Source organism: Bacillus rossius, chromosome 17 (assembly GCF_032445375.1).
Source record: "Bacillus rossius redtenbacheri isolate Brsri chromosome 17, Brsri_v3, whole genome shotgun sequence".
NCBI classification, from domain to species: domain Eukaryota; kingdom Metazoa; phylum Arthropoda; class Insecta; order Phasmatodea; family Bacillidae; genus Bacillus; species Bacillus rossius.
The window spans coordinates 37,493,258-37,507,866 of record NC_086344.1 but is presented as its reverse complement, the minus strand read 5'-3'; the positions used below and the strand labels follow the sequence as shown (position 1 = coordinate 37,507,866).

The window sequence follows — 14,609 nt, the reverse complement described above, 5'->3', positions numbered from 1 at the left end:
GGAAAGTTTATCTGAAGCCTACCCACGCCTTCATAGAACAGACACTAGTGACGAGATAGCCCATTGTGTCTCTCACCCTTATGTATTTATTGTCTTTATTGGTGGCTGCTTCAGAGCAGCACAGAGCAAATGGCGCACAGTTGCCAGATTGATACTACCCGATATTGTTAAAAAATTGGTTGTCTGTAAAGTCGGTTTACGGACGAAGTTTGACGTGACAACGTCATAACAAAACATTGATGAAATTATTGCATACTTTTATGAATAATATTGAATCATTTTTATTGAATAATCACTATTTTGTATGGATACGAAGGAGTGTCATGAAATCTACAATTTAATTGATAAATTTACTTTTATTTGCACTCATTAATTCAAATGAGTTTATTACTTTAACGAAGAGATTATTTTAACTATAACTTTTATACCTACATGTTTGCTATTTAACTTCTTCCAATGTGTTATTCTGTTAAGGATAGGACGATGATAGGAAAAGTAGGAAACGTATGGGAGTGTTTCAAGTTTAATGTGCCTCGAAAAAGTCAAATCGATGGTTGTTCCAATCGAGTGGAAGAGAGATAGATGCGGCGCAAGCGTACAATGAGCGTAACGGGACAATGTGCGTTACGGTACACTTTCTCGTGCTTGCAGCCGGCGTTCATCGATTTATTAGACGTTGTCACGTCAAAATAGTGATAATTCTATAAAATGCAATGCAAAATGTGATAAAATATAATACTAAAAAAGTATAATATTATAAAATAATTGAGTAAATCATTGAGAAAATGGCATAAAAGGTTTCGTGGGGGGGGGGGGGGGCGCATCATTAGGTTAGGGGGGTGAGTCATAGTGTTTGGGGGGGGGGGGGGATACCTCTGTTTAACAATTGACATCTGTTGATTTTGAATTGTTTGTTCTGTGTGTTTGTGTATTCATATTTCTTGCTCATTCTTGTGGTTCATTTATAACACGCAGTGGAAACCAGAAATGGAGTATGTACATTAAAATGTTTTAAATAATCCTCCCCAATTGCAATTAATCATTCAAAGAACGTGTTTATGGCTGTGGTAGATTGGTGGTGACCATTTTTTTTACTCAATCGTTAGTATTTGTTTTTTATCACGCGGGTGAATACTGCTCATGTTCACATTGCAGTGTATTGATGTGAGATATCTTAGCTCTAGGTATACGGCATTATACGAGTCATTTCGTGAATGTAACGGAAATCGCATGGGACGGAAATGTGTGACCACGGCGCTGCCATCTGTGGCATATGGCGCGAGTCAAAGTTCACAAAGCCAAAGGGAAACTTAATATTTTTAACGGTTTAGTGCATTTTAACAAGAAGGGCAGTATTTTAATAAAATTTCTAGTCGAAAATAAGGTCTAAAACCGGGGCTTACTTTTTTAAAAAATCCTTTTCGCGTTTATCGGGGCCGTTTCATTGTATAGTTTCAAATTTCGCTCTACAAATCGAATTATTCGACTAGTCGACGTAGCTGCTCCGGCAGCGAAATCTAGCGGCGGCTGCGGAAACTACATGTGATACGCGTCCGGAAAATGTAGTTGAAAAAACAATTTGCGTATACATTTATCACGCTCGGCATTATTTTAATTAATTCCGCGTTAAATTTAGTGTCCGAGTTTCGTTTTATAAGTGTGTCTGCAACATCAGAACACGAGAATTTATAGATGTTAACACATCTCTGGCTAGGACTGAAAGACTAACTCACGTTTTTTTTTTTTTTTGACGTGACGTCTAATAAATCGATGAACGCCGACTGCACGCACGAAAAAGTGTCCCGTTACGAACATTGTCCCGTTACGCTCATTGCACGCTTGGGCCGCATCTATTTCTCTTCCACTCGATTGGAACAACCATCGATTTGACTTTTTCGAGTCACATTAAACTTGAAACACTCCCATTCGTTTCCTACTTTTCCTATCATCGTCCTATCCTTAACAGAATTGCACAGATTGGAAGAAGTTAAATAACATGCATGTATAAAAGTTATAGTTAAAATAATCTCTTCGTTAAAGTAATAAACATATTTGAATTAATGAGTGCAAATAAAAGTAAATTTATCAATTAAATTGTAGATTTCATTTCACTCCTTATTTGTATCTATACAAAATAGTGATCATTCAATAAAATTGATTCAATTTTATTCATAAAAGTATGCAATCATTTCATCAATGTTTTGTTCTGACGTTGTCACGTTAAACTATCGTCCGTAAACCGACTTTACAGACAACCAATTTTTTTTTTGTCTGGTTGCATCCTTGAACCGCGCCGCCGTCCAGAGCATCTGCGGGCGGGAACCAATCAACAAGCGAGCTCACAGGACATGACTTCAGCACGACGAGCAAGGAGGGGGGCGCGGCGCCTACTGCTCGCCAGATGTCCGGGAAGCCTACAACTCACGTAGTTTCGGTTCCCTACCACGTTCGTGCAACTTCGGATTTCTCTCAAAAATTGAAATTAAAAAAATCGAAGGGTTAGGTTAGGTTAGGCAAGCGCGGCTCCAGAAGGGGGGCGGTGGGGGCGATAGCCCCTCCCGAGACCAATTTTATTGATTAGTGTATATTTATGTTTACTTAAATATTTAATTTCATATGTTAAACTTTTTATCTCATCAAAAGTTGCATGGAGCTACTAAGGTTCTGTATTTGAAACCTGTAATTTGTAAATAATATTCCAAGGCCAATATCTGACCACTTTCATTTTTTGCAACTACGACCTTTCTTTGTGCGATAGCCCCTCCCGAAAAGACATCCTTAAGCCGCCATTGCAGTCACAACATGCTTGTTTTCATTGGAAACTTCTGATTTAGCGGCTGAAGTGGCGTTAATACCAAAACGCAAAACTTCGGCAATCTTCGGGAAATTCTTGCAGAGAACCGAAACTACGTGAGTTGTAGGCTTCCCCCAGATGTCCGGAGCGCAGACGACGCCATCTTGTTGCGTCACCCCCGCTGGGACGTGAGCGCTACCACGGGCTGCGGCTCTTCGTAGGAACAAGGCTTTGTTTATTTAGTTTAGAGCAGAGCTTCGGAAGAAACAACTGCTCAAGATATCCGAGAGGGGTCTGTTTATTATTTAAAAATTTAAAAAAAAAAAAAAATTGAGCTAGTTTTTAAGTTCTACATCATGTGTTCTCATGCTGCAAATACTCGGACACGAAAATGTCGAGCGTGATAAATGTATACGCACATTGTTTTTTTTTTCAACTGCATTTCTGGACGCGAATCACACGTAGTTTCCGCACCCGCCGCTAGATTTCGCTGCCGGAGAAACTACGTCGACTATCGAGTCATTCAATTTGCGGAGCGAAAAGTAAAACTACATAATGAAACGGCTCCGATAAAAGCGAGGGAAAAAAATATTTGCAAAAATACTAAATTCCTAGGATTTGGACCTGATTTTCGACTAGGAATTTTATTAAAACACTGCCCATTGTGTTAAAAAAAAAAAAAAAAACTAAACAGTTAACAAAATAAAATTTCCCTTTGACTTTGTGAACTTTGATTTGCGCCATCCAACACAGATTTCAGCACCGTGTTTACATATTTCCGTTCAATGCGACTTTCGTTCCAATCACGAAATTACACCGATCAAATGCTGTATACTGAGAGCTAAGATGATGCACATACAAAAAAAAATACGAACATATTAAAAAAAATTAAATCAAATTAACTACATAAGGTTACACAGATATTATTTTGGCAGGATTATTGTAATCCTTAGTGAGTTACAATATTATGTATTTCCTCCCCATTGTAGTCCGACATACATGCCTTAGACACAGAAGTTACAGGAATTTTATTTTCAGGTAGTCTGTAGGTATTTAATGCATGTTTGAACGCGTGTTACTGTAAGCATGTGTACACTGGACATGTGTATTGAATGTATTCGATAACATTAATGTTAACATATTGTTCCGAACGCAGACAGGACCACGACACGATGCCAGGCTCTGAGCTGGCTGGCGGCCCCGCACGGCCACTGACGTCAGGCATGCCACGCGTGCCTGGCCAGATTACAAGGGTCCAACCTGCCCCCTACCGCTCCCCTAGCACCGTCCCGCCTCAGGCCATTGTCAATTTCCCTTCTATAAGCCTGGGAGTTCTGCGGGTTTCGACTTTTCCGAGGCCACCGCGCGGAGTGGCGTGAATGAACGCCGCCCTTCTGGATTGTTCGGGCGTCGGATCGGCCCTGGGATGACGCGACTCGTCACAGCAGCTCTCGTCTGTTTACAACCTGGTGTATAGAAACCTTTTTGTTACATATAGCGTCTTGATTTTTTTTTGTAGTTTATAAACGCGGCCTATGCGGTAATAGAATGCACTGATGGAGTGGAGGAGTCACGGGAGGGGGGAGAAAATACCGGATCACGGCAACGTCCGCCTTGTTTTCCCACTGACGAAAGACCACCGGGATCTACTGGAAAGAAACTTGGGCCACCGAGAGGTTTTTTTTTTTTTTTCCCAGCTGAACAACGGGGTCATTCTCGGAGATATTTTCGGGATGAACTCTGGTGTCTGAACCACGATGGCCTTCGGCACTGAGGAAGATAAAAACTGTGTCCTGAATTCTTCTCCCCCCCCCGCCTCTTGCGACAGCAGCTTGTCACGTGCACACGGACACACCGTGTGCAGAGCAGAAGAAACCACAAGATCTGAAAAGTTCTCGATATATCCGAGCTGTGTCTGTTCGCGAACAGAATGTTGAGAAAACGCTGTGTTATGTGGTCATACGAACTTGTTTAACTAAACAGTATCTAGATGATTAGCGTAGATTGCTGTCTTGAATACTTCCCCATATTATTTACAATAAAAAATGTTGTTCAAGCCTTGGGAAGTACTTCAGACATTAAGTCGTAAAGATGTGTTCAACTTATTGTCGAAGTTTGTTGGCCGGATTCAGACTCATCCTGTATCTGTTTCAACACAGAATCCGTGGAATGCTCCTTCACGACAGCTCTTCAATATCCGCGTTGTTTTTCTTGCTGCAAGGTGGACTGCACAGCCTTATAGCAATCAGAGCATTGACATCGTTGATTGGCTGCTGCCCCATTCTCTCCCTCTGGCCTGTTTCGCGTCATTATCATTGTTAAACACCTGCAAAATTCGCGGTTTCGATGTCCTTCGCAGGATAGACTACACATACCCCTGTACACTCGGGCAAATAACGCAAGTTCATTGGCTGCCGACTTGTAAGTCGTCTCAGATGGTTTGTCTGTGATTCGATCCTTCTTTGGTTGAGGGTTTATAACTGGTTGAGATTCGTCCAGATGAACAGTAAGCCAATAGCAAAATTATCTAAGAGGGATATGTGTTTGAATTCTAGCCTATCACCGAATGAATCCGGAATTTTGTAGGTCTCTAGTCATTGTCTTCTATTCCTTCATGCCGTGATCCAGTTGCAGAGGTAGTTAAAATGCGTAGGTAAAGGTTTTGTAGTTTAGTCTGTTGCCGGATAAGAACGCGAAATTTCACAGGTTCAAGGCGCCCGCCTAGTTAGTAAGGCGATGTGATAAGTGCGTAGCTCGCTGGTGCTTCCAACACGCCGTCGCCTCTAAGCGCAAGGCCAAGGACTGGCTAGCAGTCTTCTCGTCGCGCATGGGGCAATTTATGAGATATGAGCGATAACCATAACATTATATGGCGGAGAAATGAAGATAAGGGAGTAATGCAAAGGCCCTTGGGTGCTTTCAAGAATTTATTCCGGGAGTTTCATGCCTAAAAATTACTCTGAAAACACGCGTTTTTAGCCATTTTCACTGTTCTGCAAATACAGTTTAAAAATGAAATACGTAAACAGGACTGACTACCCATCCGCGGTCATTTAGAACAGTTTCCACACTGCATACACTGCACTTCAGCCAATGTTCTGGGCGTTCGTTTAACCAATTAGCTGAAGGGAAAAAAGGCTTCACTGTTAGGATGTAATCATGCAAACATGACCACCCCCTGGTAATAAATAATAGTTCATTTTTTGTTTCCAGGAAGGTAGATTAGGTTAGCTTGAGTTGGGTTATCGTAACTAAAATTAAATGATGGTTAGGTTAGGTTAGCGTTATTCATAAGTCTGGAAAAATTCGCGCTTTGGATTACCTCTAGGATAGAATCCACAATTCCCTACACACTCGGGCGAATGCCACCCGCTCATTGGCTATTGACTCATGACACTTGTTAACTGGGACGCTAGTGATTCGATACTTCTTTTGTTTAAGGTTTATCATTGGCCGAGTATCATTCAGATAAACTGTGGCCCAATCTCTGATGCAGTAAAAAGTCACACGTTTTTGGATTCTAGACTATCACGAAATGAATCCGCGAATTTTTCAGGTCTCTACTTATAACTAGGGGCATGCATATTTCGCGAAAAGATTCCGGGACGAGATGAAAGTTAAAACATTGTAGCATCGTCTGTGCTTTGTGATTGGGTGAGTTTCTTCCAGGTGCATGTCTACTGTCACAACACCAGTCACAGAAGTCCAGTGCGGAAGCAAACGCGTCCTGAGTGGCTCGGTCAGACAAGGCAACGACTTCTCTCGCAGACGGCCGCCAATCACAAGGAAGGAACCGCTGGTGCGGGTATACCTTGTTGCAGTCTAGTAGGCTGTCAGATTTTTTTTTTCGCGAAAAATGACTGACTCTAGTTATAACTAGAGACCGGAAAAATTCGCGGGTTCAATGACCGCCAGGATATACTCCAATATCCTCTACACACTTGGGAAAATGCCAACTGTTCATTGGCTGCTGACTTGTGAGTCGTCTCGACTGGGTGGCCTGTGATTCGACACTTCGATGAGTGTGGGGTCTCTAATTGGCCCTCAGTCCTCCAGATTAACAGTGAACCAATGACAGAAGCAGCACTATCTAAGGTATAATTATTTGAATTTTAGCAGAACACGAAATGAACCCGCGAATTTTTCAGGACTCTAGTTAAAACCAGAGTTCTTGATAAATTTGAGGTGATGAATTTTTTTTGAACAGTGTGTGACCAATCGCAGCGAGTCTGCGCGGCCCGGAAAGTGTCTGACAGAGGAATGCGCGGCGGCAGCTGGACGTAACTGTCGACCCAGGCACGAACAAGGGGGTCGAGCTGGTGCTGACGTCATCACTCGGCGCGGGAAGAGTCACCACAGCACGCAACTGGGCTGGCCTGCAGCCCGGCGGGGAAACAGCCAGTGCCAACCAAAAACAATGCCGGACTTTTTTTCCCCAACTATTCAAATAGAAACTGTTAATAAATTTAAAATTATATTGAGGCAAAAATGCACCGAGTGCTGGAGTGTCCTGTTGTATATACCAAAACTATAAAGTGTAAAGTAGGTGTTAATAAACACTTTTGAATTGAATTGACAACTATGTCCAAGCGCCAAAAAACCCCACCCTTCCCCCCCCCCCCCCCCCCGCATGGTAGACACTTTTCACGTGAATAAGACTTTAAAATGGCTTCCACAGTGGGAGGCAATTAAAAAAAAACGAATGATAACAAAATCTGGGGATGCAGTTTAGTGTTGCAGCTACATATCTATCATCTCCATCCAAAATTTAATTACACCACTGGAATGGCTAAAGGATCAAAGAATTCGTTACGCTAAAAGAGGACTGTGATGCATCGCGCGCGGTGGAGGGGCAAGTGCCGCCATTTTGAGGTCATTTTGCTGGGTTTCGAGATTTCCATTTAGTATAACTTTTGACTCGGAAAAGCTACGACGTTCGTTTGGGTTTCAAACGTCAGCTCTCGTCAAAATCTATCGACTACATATATAAAACATTAGTGTAAAATAGTTACAGTGAATATATATGGTGTTAAAATAAAAAATATATATGTCAGACCATACGCGACTTCTTAGTGTTCAAACATGATTATAACACACATAAAATAACGCATTTTATATTTTGTATAGAAAATATCACCTGTTACGTACACGTATTCACGTACAACACACGGCCGTGTCCTTGAAACAGCCACACCCAATTTTTCTACTCCGTCCAACTATACCAGAACAATCCTTCTGTTTCCCGTAACCAACAGCATGATTTTTGCATCCCGCATGTAAGAGCCCAGGGTTTTCCCTGTGTATATGCAGGTTTTACCTGGGCCCAGCTTATCTAGTAGTTATAGTCTAGAACAGTCAGTGAGGGGAGTTAGTCATGGCTAGAGATCGGAAAAATTCGCGGGTTCAATGACCTCCAGGATAGACTCCAATATCCTCTACACACTCGGGCAAATGCCAACTGTTCATTGGCTGCTGACTTGTGAGACGTCTCGACCGGGTGGCCTGTGATTCGACACTTCTATGAGTGAGGGTCTCTAATTGGCCCTCAGTCCTCTAGATTAACAGTGAACGAATGACAGAAGCAGCACCAAGGTATAATTATTTGAATTTTAGCATAACACGAAATGAACCCGCGAATTTTTCAGGTCTCTATTCATGGCTTCAATCGCAGCCGTGGCTGGCCAATCCCCTCCTAGCACATGATGCATGCTACCTCTCCTGCATAGCTAACACCCTGCATGTGTAGGGCGTATAGGCTTCGGCCTGAGACGCACTAAGAGTATTCTCTACCTAGACCTCTCCCGCACAAACTTAAATTAAGTTAGGTTAGGGAAAAAAAATCTCGCAGCCGGCAAATACTCGCGACGCGACGTCAGATTCATACACTTTGATGCACGTCAATGGAACATTTGGCCTTATTAAATACACTCCAATTACTAAAGACATGCATATTTCGCGAAAAGATTCCGAGACTAGCTGAAAGTTAAAACACTGTAGCATCGTCTGTGTTTCGTGAATGGGTAAGTTTCTTTCAGTTTCATGACGATTGTTAAAACACCAATCACAGTAATTAATTCCGGAACCAAATGCGTCCTGAGTGGCTCAGCAAACAAGGCAACTACTTCTCTCGCAGACGGCCGCCAATCACAAGGAAGAAACCGCTGGTGCGGGTATACCTTGTTGCAGTCTAATAGGCGTTCAGAGTTATTCGCGAAAAATGCCTGCCCCTACCAATTACACTACGAATTCTGATTCTATGTATTCTATCTCTATCAATAGCACTCATTAGGTCAGATATATAATACTGTTCAGTAATATAAAATAATATTAAAGCTTCTGACAATTTTAAAATTAAACATTTAACACACGGAGGCTACCAGAAGATAAAACACCCCCCCCCCCCCCCCCCCGTATGACGTCATGGCGGTCATATCGGATCCACCATTTTGTTTTAATCTGCTACCGATAGCTGCTGCCATATTAGTTTATTTTTGTACTAGAGTGCAATAGTATTTATTACCAGATCATCGTGGCATCCGCCATCTTGTCAGTCAACTTGGCCGCCACATTGAAAATCTTTAATTATTAACCTAAAAATTCGAAGAAAAAAAAATCTCAGGTGGTAACACATGACCGTAAAAAAAGAACATATTGAACAAACAATATGAAATAATGGTCTATGGTTTTTACTATTATTTAATTCATTCGTTTAATTACGTGATGAACATTTAAAATGATATTTCATTTATAAGAGTTAACGCTCTCTATGGATTTACAAAACAACTGGCTAGCTACAGTGGCGCTATCTACCGTGTCCAGTAGCGGATCCAGAGGGGGGGTTAAGGGGCTCAAGCCCCCTCAAAAAGCATCTGGGTCCACTAATTGTTTTAGTGTTTGCCTTGATAAAGCCTAGCCTCAGCTGGGTCAAGCCCCTCCCAAACCATAATCCTGGATCCGCCACTGACCGTGTCTATTTGAAACACCACTTGGGCACATGTCGGGCTACTGGAGTTGTTAGCCGCTGGTCTCCCACTGCTCCCAGAGGGCTGCCAGTGACTGATGGATAAGGGGGAAGGGTTTAGTGAGGAGGGGAGAGGTGCGTCAAAGCCCGCTCTTTGTCGTGGGAGCAGAACAGCGAGGCTGGGCGCCCCTCCAGCCACTACCCCCCTAGCCACAACCAGCCGGGCCCCTCCTGACCGACATGTGCGGGACACTTGTCGCTGCCACCAGCCTCCCATCAGGGCCGCCAACTGCGCAGAGCTGCACGCACTGCACTGGTAGCCACCGTCGCCACATTAAACCTGTCTTATGCTTAGAGACCGGTCAAATTCGCTGATTCATTTCGCGATAGCCTAAAATACAAATAGTTACACCTCAGTGCCGCCTCTGCTATTGGCTCACAACTCACCTGGATGACTCTGGGCCAATGAGAAACACCCAACCAAAGCTTTATCGAATCACAGGCTGCTATGTTGGGACATTTAACAATACAGCAGCCAATGAGTGGGTGACATTTGACCGAGTGTACGTAGAACTATGGAGTTCATCCTGCAGTTCATTGAACCCGCGAATTTTTCCGGTCCCTATAGCATAAGCTAGAGACCGGAAAAATTCGCAGATTTATTCGGCGATAGGCCAGAATTCAAGCACACATAACCTTTAGATGATTTTGCTATTGGCTTACTGTTCATCTGGACGAATATCAACCAGTTATAAACCCTCAACCAAAGAAGGATCGAATCACGGACAAACCAGCTAAGTCGACTTACAAGTCAGCAGCCAATGAACTTGCGCTATTTGCCCAAGTGTACAGGAGAATATGCAGTCTATCCTGAAGGCCTTTGAAACCGCGCATTTCTCCGCCATAATAATGTTACGGTTACGGCTCAATGCACGACCGACTAGGCGGGTCTCTCTAACACACACTTACACACAGGATTCACGGTGTAAGAAAGCCGTTAATGATGTGTTCCAAGGATGCTTTGATAAGTAGCATTGCGCTGCGCGTCTCGCTTCGCACAACTTCAGACGTCCCGTGTTTACCGTCGGCTCGACTCGTTATCAGCGGGTTGCTCTGTTGGCAGCCGTGTCTCCGGCGAGTGAGAGACCATAGAGCAGACGTGGACACAGAACAGCAGCACCCAGGCGGGCGCTCTGTTGGCAGCCGTGTCTCCGGCGAGCGAGAGACCATAGAGCAGACGTGGACACAGAACAGCAGCAACCAGGCGGGCGCTCTGTTGGCAGCCGTGTCTCCGGCGAGCGAGAGACCATAGAGCAGACGTGGACACAGAACAGCAGCAACCAGGCGGGCGCTCTGTTGGCAGCCGTGTCTCCGGCGAGCGAGAGACCATAGAGCAGACGTGGACACAGAACAGCAGCAACCAGGCGGGCGCTCTGTTGGCAGCCGTGTCTCCGGCGAGCGAGAGACCATAGAGCAGACGTGGACACAGAACAGCAGCAACCAGGCGGGCGCTCTGTTGGCAGCCGTGTCTCCGGCGAGTGAGAGACCATAGAGCAGACGTGGACACAGAACAGCAGCACCCAGGCGGGCGCTCTGTTGGCAGCCGTGTCTCCGGCGAGCGAGAGACCATAGAGCAGACGTGGACACAGAACAGCAGCAACCAGGCGGGCGCTCTGTTGGCAGCCGTGTCTCCGGCGAGCGAGAGACCATAGAGCAGACGTGGACACAGAACAGCAGCAACCAGGCGGGCGCTCTGTTGGCAGCCGTGTCTCCGGCGAGCGAGAGACCATAGAGCAGACGTGGACACAGAACAGCAGCACCCAGGCGGGCGCTCTGTTGGCAGCCGTGTCTCCGGCGAGCGAGAGACCATAGAGCAGACGTGGACACAGAACAGCAGCAACCAGGCGGGCGCTCTGTTGGCAGCCGTGTCTCCGGCGAGCGAGAGACCATAGAGCAGACGTGGACACAGAACAGCAGCAACCAGGCGGGCGCTCTGTTGGCAGCCGTGTCTCCGGCGAGCGAGAGACCATAGAGCAGACGTGGACACAGAACAGCAGCAACCAGGCGGGCGCTCTGTTGGCAGCCGTGTCTCCGGCGAGCGAGAGACCATAGAGCAGACGTGGACACAGAACAGCAGCAACCAGGCGGGCGCTCTGTTGGCAGCCGTGTCTCCGGCGAGCGAGAGACCATAGAGCAGACGTGGACACAGAACAGCAGCAACCAGGCGGGCGCTCTGTTGGCAGCCGTGTCTCCGGCGAGCGAGAGACCATAGAGCAGACGTGGACACAGAACAGCAGCAACCAGGCGGGCGCTCTGTTGGCAGCCGTGTCTCCGGCGAGCGAGAGACCATAGAGCAGACGTGGACACAGAACAGCAGCAACCAGGCGGGCGCTCTGTTGGCAGCCGTGTCTCCGGCGAGCGAGAGACCATAGAGCAGACGTGGACACAGAACAGCAGCACCCAGGCGGCTAGCCGTGACTCACCCAATCTCACGTTTTTCTCCGCAAGAAACAGTTTGAAATTGCGAGAAAATAGAGTAAAACATGTTTCTCCACTAGAATATGGCTAAAACCTACACAATAATATATTTAAGCGTTTACGCTAACGTCACAAAGTCACTCTTGAGACCACACAGGAGACCCCCGTGGACTGAATTAGCATGAATATTCTTTTAAGAATTTTAGTAGTTCCCATTTAAGAATTTTACTCTTCGATTTTCTCTTTGTGATTGTAGGCTATGTTCTGTCTTATATACTAGTCTTAAATAAAAAATAATAAAGCAAATTTATGTTGTTTTTTTTTTAATAAATCCATTGCAATCAAGCACAGATTAACGTATTTACACAAAAAAATAGGTTTATTTTTTTTAAATTCTCACGTTTGCTTAGGGTGCAGGGTGGAGGGAGACTCAAAATTTTTATTTCATTCATTTATTTATTTATTTATCGTCTTTATTGGTGGCGAAGTTAAGGCGGTACGCCTTTTCTTACACTTAACCACTTTTCTGCAATTACATCAGATACTGGAATATTAAAAATTAAGCATGATATAAGCAGATGTTGACTAAATATTAAGAGAAGAAAATTAAAATCTTGACTTAATATTCAAATATTAACTATTACAAAAGATTCAACTATAACTAATTTAAAGTAATTAAAAATTGAGCCCAGACATACATAAGAAGGAAAGTAATTAAACATGCAGCAAATAGTATTTAAAAAAAAAATAGGTGCTACTACATTAAAACCAGTCACTCGCACATTCACACACAGATTCAAGCAATAGGGTATCGAAGTGGTCATGGTAAGCAGTTGTTACAAAGATGTTTTTTCAGCCTGTACTTAAAGGAAGCTAGATTTTTTGGTTTGTCTTGTCGCTTGGTCTAATTTATTCCAGAGCCTGCTACTCACGGTTGCAAAAGATCCCGTCACACATTGGATGAGTGCACTGGGATAGAAACCTGTAATTTGTAAATTATATTCCAAGGCCAATATCTGACCACTTTCATTTTTTGCAACTACGACCTCTCTTGGTGCGATATAGCCCCTCCCGAAAAGTGATCCTGAAGTATGTGCACACCCCTGGTGTCGCAGTGTTGCTGAGGGCGCTCACCTGGCCCAGGTCGATGGTGAGGTTGACCTCGTTGTACTTGGAGCCCCGGGACAGCGGGGGGCTCTGCCACCACGTCTCGGCCCCGTCCACGGCGTACTCCGCCGGGTGGCGCTTGTCGGGCGAGCCGGGGTCGCAGTAGTCGCACACCTGCGCGACCACACGCGTCGATACACGTCGATACACATCGATACACATCGACTACACAACGACAACACAACGACAACACAACGGGGACGCACCTCAACGCCGAAATACCACAACGCTGTCATTGCAGGACTGCCACAAAGGTTAGGTTAGGTTAGGTTAGACTAGGTTAGGTTAGACTAGGTTAGGTTAGACTAGGTTAGGATAGGTTAGGTTAGGTTAGGTTAGGTTAGGTTAGGTTAGGTTATATTACGCTAGATTGGATTAGTTAGGTAAGGTTAGGTTCGATTGTGGTATTTCGGCGTTAAGGTACATTTAAGAAACACACACAAATTCAAGTTGTTTTTATTTCGGCGTTGTGGTACACAGCAGTTTTCCAGCTGTCGGCGTTGTGGTCAATTCTGACATTCGGCGTTATGGTATTTCGGCGTTGTGGTAACGACCCGACTACAACACCTGAGGGTCGATTGCGAATCTGCGAGAAGTTAAGGGGGTGCCTGCATAGGCGTGCGCACGGTAGGTGCCACAGGTGCCTTGGCACCACCATTAGGGTTAACGTTATTTGGTTTTTTACACGCAGAAATAATACATACTTACAAAAATCCGTATTATTTCCAACAAAAAAATATGTTTTCCAATCGTGTCGAGTTACAGATATGTGCTCATAACACTATCAGTATATCAATTATCAATCGAACCAACTATACACACGGAAACAAGCCAGGTGCAATTACTTGTGTTGTACACGCGGGCCGCGGTTACGAAACTTCTGAAATGTAAATACTTCTCCTAGTTCTCCTCGAATTACATAGAATGCGCGCTCGGTGTCCACTGTTCACTCCACTCGGCAGGCGCACGGAATAATAGCCGCCGTCCGCCAGGGTTTATTTAAAAAAAGAGAGAGTTTAGTTAGTAAAAAGATAGGCTTACTCGATGACTTATATGCAGTCGCCGACAAAACATTTTTGTTGTATTCCAGAAGTTAAAACTATTGCCCACTCTTATTTGTGTATTGTTATTATTTTAATATTTTACATAGTTTAGGTATGTTACAATAACTCCCTTCATTTGTTGATTTTAAAACTTAACATTTGAGAA

At 44.4% G+C, this 14,609-nt stretch overlaps 1 protein-coding gene across 1 annotated transcript in view; it reads right to left on the bottom strand.

The window, feature by feature from the left end:
* The window catches only part of LOC134540846 (laminin subunit alpha), a 136,908-nt gene that overhangs the window by 111,469 nt on the left and 10,830 nt on the right, over positions 1-14,609 (bottom strand). The window contains exon 2 of the mRNA XM_063383837.1: positions 13,368-13,514. Within this exon, the coding sequence (XP_063239907.1) occupies positions 13,368-13,514 (147 nt within the window). The remainder of the gene's footprint in view (positions 1-13,367; positions 13,515-14,609) is intronic.